Raw genomic sequence first — 10,028 nt, 5'->3', positions numbered from 1 at the left:
ACGTGTACATATTAGTGTTCGACTTGAAGCAGCACTGAGCATACCGATCGGTGTATGACATCAAAGTAACGTTACCGTGAGAGCGATTCAAAAGCACAAGCTCTCTCGGTACTTTGTCATACAGAACTGCAGACGGTAAGTGAAATGGAATCAAATGTCTGTTTTGTTGGCAATCGGGCAAGTGCTCGTCACTCTTTAGCTCCGCCAATGGCACGCTTCCAGGAGCTTGGCTGTTTTCAGAGAGAATCGGAAAGCTGTAATTTTCTTTAATAAAACTCGTTGGAGCTATGAACGATGCTATACTACTCTATAGGTACTCAAGATCAACATGAGGTTTGGTGAAACTGTGTGTTATGTCCACTTTAAGAAGGAATATTGGATTATTCTAGAAACTTTGATAAAAATCCGGATTTGGTATAGTTTTTTTTTTTTTTTTCTCATATCAATATTAAATAGAAACATTGTTTTAAAAAAGTTTGTTTTGGCATAGGTGCATATACAGTAGATTTAGAATTAGAAAATACAGAAATATTTCCAATATGGCCGTAATTTTTTGGTATCTTTTGTACAATTCCAAGTTCATTAAGAAATGCATTAAATGTTTTTGAAAATCACATGATTTTATTTTTCAAGTACACAGTTGCTTTAGGTTACACAGTCCAATTGTTATTTCTAACACAGGATTTTTGCTGTCATTATACTATATTTGATGGTCTGTTACTAAAAAGTGTTGGTATTTGTTCAATAATGATCGTTAATTGTAAATGGATAAATATTGAGTTGTTCTCACTTGTTCAAATGACAAATACTGGTTCCAATGAAATACAAAGTTTATTTGCATACCTAAAAAAATAAAATCTTAGGTAAAATTTTTCATTTTGACTAGCAGATTGACAAGGGGGCTGTTGGGTCATTGGTCTGATTGGTCTAATTTTACACAGGGTTCCCCTCCAAAGACTTTACCATGTCCTTTCCACCAAGTTTCTCCACAAGGCTTGATGCATCTCTGTCTGTAGGTTCATTAATTTGCCACTCAAATTTCAAACCTATAGGGAAAAAGCACAGGTAATCTTATTTAGTTTTAATTTTCTATAAAACTGCTCTGGAATAATGTGTACTGTAAGAAGCGCTTTACAAATACATTAAAATATTAATTGTAACATTAAAAGGACCATAACCAACCTGGCAATTTGGCCTTAAGAGCAGCCTTTGAGCTTGCATAGACCATTTTGCTCTTTAAGGAGGCGGTTTCAGGGGCACTGTGGAATAAATAAACACACAAGCAAGACGGTGAAAATAAAAGTAGGGAAAACTCCTGTCGTAATGGCTGCTGCTTACAGAATGCATTTTGTGTTCCATTGTGCTGCTTTCTAAATGGATGGATGTCTTTGACCACTGAATAAAAAACTTGTACATTGGCTCACTTTTTTTATTATGAGCCAATCTTACATATAAATATTTGTTTCTGCTGGATGCTCAAGTTCCCACCAAAAATCAACTTCTAATGTCACCAATAAACATGTATTGCCAAAGGAAGCATAGATTAGGCTTTAGTTTTTTTTTTTTTTTTTTTTTTTTTAGCCCATTCCTAGGTGACATTTTTGACAAAGCCTAAATATGTCCGCTTATTCTAAAAGACGCTAATTGAAAATGGCATGATTTACACTTAAGATATTCTTAGTACAACCAAGCAGTCACATGGAACACAAGCCATCACATATGACTGCAAAAGTAGATTGATCAGTAAGATGCAAAGGCCTCATACGATAAGATGAAGACTAGGTCCTCCTTCACGCTCTCCCTGCTCACATAAGAGCAGTCGTACAGGGCATAGCGGCACTCGTTGGTAGGAAGCTTACTGAGGATCTTCTTTAAGACATCTGAGTTACCCACATCTTTGACTTTCAGGCAGTTTTCAGAGTCCACTATGATGCTCTTTTGGTCTTTGCTTAAACACATGACCACAAGTTTAAGCCTTTGCCCCGCCTCAGTTCCCGCTTGGCGCACCCGGATTGAGTTATAGTGATCTATGACATCATCACTGATGGCTACACCTGAGGCCTGGGTGACATGGGAAAGAATAATGACAAAACATGCAGAAGTGATAACTATACAATTGGATAAGATGCCATTTTCTTCCATCCAGATGACTTTGAGGAAAACATAAAGCAGATCATTGGATATACCTCATAAAATTCTCTTTATTAGATTAGGCAGACATTTGACTAAACAATTTTTATTCTTTTTTAATCTACATTCCATAGGTATTTCCCATCTTTATAAATGCTTTAGTTTTATATATGAGGTGAAAATCTGAACCAGTTTGCAGCCTTCACATTCCATTCCTTTACAAACAAGTCGAAACAAGCAGCTGAGTTACACGTCAAAACACTCTGGTGTGAGGAAACTCAGGAATGTCTCTGAATAACTTTTTGGTAACACTTCCCATTACAGTGTAGTTTTAAATTTTACGTGCTACAATAGTATAAGTTCTCAAACTTGATAGATCAAGTCAGACTTTCAGCTCACCCAGGAACCTCTATTACTACATTTTTTAATGCTTAAAAGATTATAAGTTATTGACACATGAACACTGTGATGTAAGGTGTGGCACAATTGTTTCTGTCCTATCCAAATAATTCTCTACAAAAGCATTACAATAATTAAAAAAGGAAATATAGGAATAAATGAGATAACATAAACAATAATGACATTTTCACCAACAAGCTTGTAGTATTATTTTTAACTAAAAATTAAACGGATCCACCATCACCTTTTTCCTTCACTACCATTCAGATAAGTTCATGATTAGTTCGCTTTTTAATAAATATTACATATAGTTTCTTATTCAGTAAGAGGCCATAAAAATTTCAGGAATTAGCATAATGCTGATATGCTCAAATAGATAGAATTTACCATGACACACTGTAACACATGTACATAATGCAACTGCATTGCACAAACACGAGCCAGTTTTTACAAAATGCTTGAACAGCATGCAAAATCTACACGGAAAATAAAACTGCCCAAGTCTGAGGACTTACCATTGCTGATGCTTGCCCTGAGATGGAGGAAAGAAGTGTGTTGTTGCCCTGCACAGTAAAGAAGCGTCTCAGCAGCGTTGGGATCTGAACACACCCTCTTCAGAACAGACCAGTCCTGAATGACCTGACTTTCTACTTGCTGTGTGCAACTGCAAACACTTCTAATTACAGGATGATTGTGTTAAATATCCTGTTGTCGCCCAAATCTGATTATTTATATTTTGTGCTTATGATAAGGAAACCATAAAAGTGATGGTTTATGGCACTTGTAAACGCTCAGGTGTGTCAGATGCAGTTTGGAGTTGGAGACTGAACAAAACAGCCTTATAAGGAAGACAGAATCTGACAAGAACCCTTATTTGGTGAGAGGGACAAATATTACGTTAGCACAAATGGAAGGATCCAGGTGTAAAAATAATCGACACATGACATATAATCATGATGATTACTATATACCAGCAAATTAATGTAGCCTATAGTGTTAGTAATGTTTCATGTTAATGATCAGAGTAAGTCTTCAACTGCTCAGTTAATCATAACGCGATACTTCAGGCCCATTTCAGAATTGAGGGTACAAATATAGCCTTATGTTGTTATATGTTTGTCTGATCATATGTAGTACTAAATCATGTGTTTTTAATTAAGATGCAGAACAAATTTTTATAAAAAAGGGATGGCCCACTTTACCTGAAAAAAGTCACTATATACGAACTGTATTCAAATTAAAATATTATGGTTGGACCTTAAAATTAACAATTACATCTAGGTATCTAAATTACGTGTTTTACAAAAAGTATCCCACTTTACCCAAGGTCACCATATATATATATATATATATATATATATATATATATATATATATATATATATATATATACAAAACCCGATTCCAAAAAAGCTGGGACACTGTACAAATTGTGAGTAAAAAAGGAATGGAATAATTTACAAATCTCATAAACAGAATCAGAATCAGAATCAGAATGAGCTTTATTGCCAGGTATGTTCACACATACGAGGAATTTGTTTTAGTGACAGAAGCTCCGCAGTGCAACAGAATAAAGACAGAAAAAATACACAAAAAAAAAAAAAACACAAAAAAAAAAAAATACAAATAAGTAAGTAAGAAATGACAATATACAAATTGAAAATTGTATGGCAGATATATTACAATGAGCAGTTGTGTATGTACAGGTATATTATGTTCAAAAAAATTTAAGGTACACTAAGTATGTGTATTAGATAAATAAGTGTATGTGTATGTAAATATAAATAATGTAGTGTGTTCCACAGTTATTATCAAGTGTTCATTAGATGGATTGCCTGAGGGAAGAAACTGTTCCTATGTCTGGTCGTTCTGGTGCTCAGTGCTCTGTAGCGTCGACCAGATGGCAACAGTTCGAAGAGGAAGTGTGCTGGATGTGAGGGGTCCAGAGTGATTTTGCCAGCCTTTTTGCTCATTCTGGATAAGTACAGTTCTTGAATAGAAGGGAGGGTTGTACCGATGATTCTCTCAGCAGTCCGGACTACCCTCTGTAGTCTTCTGAGGTCAGATTTAGAAGCTGAGCTGAATCAGACAGTTACTGAAGTGCAGAGGATGGATTCAATGATGGCGGAGTAGAACTGTTTCAGCAGCTCTTGTGGTAGGTTGAATTTCCTCAGCTGGCGAAGGAAGTACAACCTCTGCTGGGCCAATGGAGTCAATTTGAGTGTCCCACTTCAGGTCCTGAGAGATAGTGGTGCCCAGGAACCTGAATGACTCCACTGCAGTCACAGTGCTGTTCATGATGGTGAGTGGGGGGAGAGCAGGGGGGTTTCTCCTAAAATCCACGATCATCTCCACTGTTTTGAGCGTGTTAAGCTCCAGGTTGTTGAGAGTGCACCATACAGCCAGCTCTTTAACCTCCTGTCTGTAAGCAGACTCGTCACTGTCCTGAATGAGGCTGATGAGTGTGGTGTCGTCTGCAGACTTGACAGAGGGAGCTTGACAGAGGGGTCCTTAGACGTGCAATCATTAGTGTACAGGGAGAAGAGCAGTGGGGAGAGAACGCAGCCCTGGGGAGCTCTGGTGCTGATTGTACGGGTGCTGGATGTGTATTTTTCCAGCCTCACTAGCTGCTGCCTGTCTGTCAGGAAGCTGTTGATCCACTGACAGACGGAGGTAAACATATATTTTATTCACAATAGAATATAGATAACATATCAAATGTTAAAAGTGAGACATTTTGAAATGTCATGCCAAATATTGGCTCATTTTGGATTTCATGAGAGCTACACATTCCAAAAAAGTTGGGACAGGAAGCAATAAGAGGCCGTAAAAGTTAAATGTACATATAAGGAACAGCTGGAGGACCAATTTGCAACTTATTAGGTCAATTGGCAACATGATTGGGTATAAAAAGAGCCTCTCAGAGTGGCAGTGACTCTCAGAAGTCAAGATGGGCAGAGGATCACCAATTCCCCCAATGCTGCGGCGAAAAATAGTGGAGCAATATCAGAAAGGAGTTTCTCAGAGAAAAAATTGCAAAGAGTTTGAAGTTATCATCATCTACAGTGCATAATATCATCCAAAGATTCAGAGAATCTTGAACAATCTCTGTGCGTAAGGGTCAAGGCCGGAAAACCATACTGGATGCCCGTGATCTTCGGGCCCTTAGACGGCACTGCATCACATACGGGAATGCTACTGTAATGGAAATCACAACATGGGCTCAGGAATACTTCCAGAAAACATTGTCGGTGAACACAATCCACCATACCATTCGCCGTTGCCGGCTAAAACTCAATAGGTCAAAAAAGAAACCATATCTAAACATGATCCAGAAGCGCAGGCGTTTTCTCTGGGCCGAGGCTCATTTAACATAGATTGTGGCAAAGTGGAAAACTGTTCTGTGGTCAGACAAATCAAAATTTGAAGTTCTTTTTGGAAAACGGGGACGCCATGTCATCCGGACTAAAGAGGACAAGGACAACCCAAGTTGTTATCAGCGCTCAGTTCAGAAGCCTGCATCTCTGATGGTATGGGATTGCATGAGTGCGTGTGGCATGGGCAGCTTACACATCTGGAAAGGCACCATCAATGCTGAAAGGTATATCCAAGTTCTAGAACAACATATGCTCCCATCCAGACGTCATCTCTTTCAGGGAAGACCTTGCATTTTCCAATATGACAATGCCAGACCACATACTCCATCAATTACAACATCATGGCTGCGTAGAAGAAGGATCCGGGTTCTGAAATGGCCAGCCTGCAGTCCAGATCTTTCACCCATAGAAAACATTTGGTGCATCATAAAGAGGAAGATGTGACAAAGAAGACCTAAGACAGTTGAGCAACTAGAAGCCTGTATTAGACAAAAATGGGACAACATTCCTATTCCTAAACTTGAGCAACTTGTCTCCTCAGTCCCCAGACGTTTGCAGACTGTTATAAAAAGAAGAGGGGATGCCACACGGTGGTAAACATGGCATTGTCCCAACTTTTTTGAGATGTGTTGATGCCATTAAATTTAAAATCAACTTATTTTTTCCCTTAAAATGATACATTTTCTCAGTTTAAACATTTGATATGTCATCTATGTTGTATTCTGAATGAAATATTGAAATTTGAAACTTCCACATCATTGCATTTTGTTTTTATTCACAATTTGTACAGTGTCCCAACTTTTTTGGAATCGGGTTTGTGTGTGTGTGTGTGTGTGTGTGTGTGTGTGTGTGTGTGTGTGTGTGTATATATATATATATATATATATATATATATATATATATATAAGCTTATTTCAAAAACTTTCTTCTTCAACTTCTTGAAACTTTCATATAGGGGGGGGCAGTTGCAACATGGATTATTTCTTCAATCAGGAAGGAGCTACAGTGATGATGTTCATACTGCACATGCTCAATCAGCCCCTCATCCTTCCTGAATGAAATCAGGCACATGTGACCATTCCTTCTACAAAAAATAATTTTCATGGTAAATTTTTTTTTTTTTAATTTCCAGATTTTTTTGTCATACTAAGTTGTTTGCGTAAAGCATTGTAAAAACATATGATTTATATCTGTGTTTTATTAACTTCTAATTAGCCTAGCTAGCATGTGTCAAATATATTCTGTCAAGCTATTATACCAAGTTTTATCATGGCTGTCAGTGTAGGGACAGTTGCAACACATTGCAACCATCCCAACATGATGTCCCTTACCACAACATTGATGTAAAAGCTTGCCATAACATTACATAATTGTAATTTCATGGATTAATAAAGAACCCCTTTCAATAGTTGGGTATTTCTCCTTTTTTCACTCTCACGCTCTGTCTTCCACACACACATGCATCACACACACACACACACTTATAAAGTCAATTACATAAAATGGTAAGACTGATTACCACTTGGTTAACCGCTAGTTGGTCAAACTAGTTCTTAAGACAGATTCTTAAGATAGTGGCTATGTTTATGCAATGGCCTCAGTTCAGTAACCTTCCACAGCTGTTAACAGAAGTAGGCTATTATTAAATTTCAGTGTCTTGATTCAGATTAAATTAATATTTTGTAGTTCAAATGTATTGTAATAATTAACCAAGACATGATTGTTACTTGAAAATGTTTTTTTTTTTAAATCCCATTTACTATTCTTTGTTTTTATACAGCCAATTTAACTTATTAAAGACCATGTCTATGCACAAATAAAATAAAGAAATTGCAAAATGATATTTAAGAATGGTTTTAATTACATGTTGCAATTGCCCCTGTGGACTGTTGCAACCGTCCCCTGTTGTGGGGTCAGTTGCAACAGGGCACGCAAATTTTCAAAATCCCTGATAGGTATTCTTCAGGTTTTGGTAGCCCAGAATGAATTAAACTAGCCCAAATTTAAAAAAAAAAGACATAGGCTGAACTTTACTGTGGACAAATCAGCATGATCAGCAAAAACTAGTAGCATATAGGGACGTAACGATTCACTAAACTTACGATGTGATAAAATTCACAATACAATTTTCTTACAATTTATTTATATATAATTTTATTTACAAAATTAGATTTAAGACGAATTATAAATGAAAATGTGTCCTTTTATTATTTTTCAGACGAAATGCTGCATATTTCTTTGTAAAATTGAAATGTTAAATAATAAAACTAACTTGAAATTTTAAAACAAATCCCAAATCAAATAACATTTACATTTAATCATTTAGCAGACGCTTTAATCCAAAGCAACTTACAAATGAGAACAATAGAAGCAACCAGACCAACGAGAGAACAACAACATTATACAAGTGCCATGACAAGTCTCAGTTAGTCTAGCACAGAACCCGTAGCAAGTTTTTTTTTTTTTTTTTTCAAGAATAGGATAGACAAGAAAAGGTAAGTGCTAGTATTAGTTGGTCTTTAGATGTGTTTTTTGAAAATGAGTAAAGACTTGGATGTTCGAATTGAGATTGGGAGGTCATTCCACCAGCTGGGCACAGTCCAGGAAAAGGTCTGTGAGAGTGATTTTGAACCTCTTTGGGATGGCACCACAAGGTTCACTTGCAGTCGTTCACTTGCAGAACGCATGCTTCTGGAGGGCACATAAGTTTGAACTAGTGAGTTTAGGTATATTGGTGCCGTGCCAGTGGTCATCTTGTAGGCAAGCATCAGTACCTTGAATCTGATGCGAGTAAAATAAAGTTTAGTTGTATAAAATAAAAAATTATACAACTAAAATAAATCTCTTCATATAAACAAAGGCTTTGCCTGTGCGCTATTTAAAACTGCATTTGAATTACTATCCAAAAAAGATGATAAATACATGTTATTTGGGTTGTATAATTTCAAAATTTGAAGCAAAACAGAGTGGTCTGATTTTAGCTTTCTAAATGTGACGCATATGTCACTCTCTGACAGCAGGTGGGACTTATTGAACAACAGGTATTTATAGGCTGCTGCCCCTTTAAGACCGAATGCACGGATCCAATTTAATGATGTACAGGAGATTTCTTTCTCCACTGTTTAGTTCACTTAATACATAACCAACTGTGTTTACGAGAATACTTGCAGAGACAATTATTTTGAGACAATTTTGTATGTATTCATTAGAAGCAAGGATACGCAAAAGAGGAATTAATTCTGTCTACACACATTGTCTGAAACGCGTCTCTCTCTGCGTGTTTTAAATGAGTGCGCTAGTGGCGGAAATTTAGATTCTCTCAAGAGATTAGTTCATTTTCAGTTCGTTCGGTGACCATTTCTTCATATTACATAAATATGTAAAAGAGTGTCCTATGTGTTATGTCTTAAGCCAATGAACGTATTTACTTACTACAAAAATCTGATTTGGCTTTATTAAAATGTGTGCAAAATCTACTCATTAAATAAATAAAGTCTAAATAAGTTGTTCAGATGACCAAAGCACAATGTTTTCTTGAATAATTAACATTTTAATTGTTTGGTCAGACATTTACACATTCATAAATCGTGGATTAAACGTGGAGTTATGTTCTGTATGCTAACTGAGATGCTAAAATGCTCACAGAACATAAACAACCACATACAAACTACAATTACAGCTCCGCTTTCTGCTGATTGCTGATGGAGACTGAGATGCTAAATGGCTGACTGACCCGGTACAATCTCATTCATTTTACAATTACAGCTCTACTGACCATTATTTAGACCACAAGTCTAATGCGGCGGCGTAGGCTACTTATAGTTATCAACGATGTTGGTGTCACCGAAAAGTTCACAAATCACACCTCATACTATTGAGCACGCTGAGAAGCGCGGGAGTAACGCCAGGGAAGGAACTACGGATCTGGAGGAACGAGAGGCAGAGAGGGAGCAAGAAAAGAAACCTCACAACAGAAACTAAACTGCACTTGGAACTTTGGAAAACACTGCAAGTCGTAACACGTCAAAACCGAAAGTAGGTCATGAGCGAAGCGTATCCACCTTTTTCCTCAACGCGGAAGTAAGCCTGTGGGTGAGACTTCCGTTTCATTAGCTGCTATAG

The 10,028-nt window shown here is 37.0% G+C and overlaps 1 protein-coding gene across 1 annotated transcript; it reads right to left on the bottom strand.

The window, feature by feature from the left end:
* Nucleotides 1–599: 599 nt before the first annotated feature.
* Nucleotides 600–3,187, bottom strand: cfl1l (cofilin 1 (non-muscle), like). Its single transcript, XM_019066576.2, has 4 exons — nt 3,045–3,187; nt 1,766–2,061; nt 1,183–1,259; nt 600–1,046 (listed from the first exon to the last, which is right to left on the bottom strand). The coding sequence occupies exons 1-4, from the start codon at nt 3,045–3,047 to the stop codon at nt 934–936; spliced, it is 489 nt and encodes a 162-aa protein (XP_018922121.1). The 5' UTR covers nt 3,048–3,187; the 3' UTR covers nt 600–933.
* Between the last annotated feature and the right edge of the window lie 6,841 nt (nt 3,188–10,028).

This window comes from Cyprinus carpio, chromosome B13, assembly GCF_018340385.1.
Source record: "Cyprinus carpio isolate SPL01 chromosome B13, ASM1834038v1, whole genome shotgun sequence".
NCBI classification, from domain to species: domain Eukaryota; kingdom Metazoa; phylum Chordata; class Actinopteri; order Cypriniformes; family Cyprinidae; genus Cyprinus; species Cyprinus carpio.
This window is presented reverse-complemented; position numbering and strand designations above follow the sequence as displayed.

Coding starts and splice junctions, on each gene's coding strand:
- cfl1l (XM_019066576.2), bottom strand. Junction 1,260..1,765: donor GACCTAGTCTTCATCTTATC/GTATGAGGCCTT, acceptor TTTATTCCACAG/TGCCCCTGAAACCGCCTCCT. Junction 1,047..1,182: donor TCTTAAGGCCAAATTGCCAG/GTTGGTTATGGT, acceptor TTTTCCCTATAG/GTTTGAAATTTGAGTGGCAA.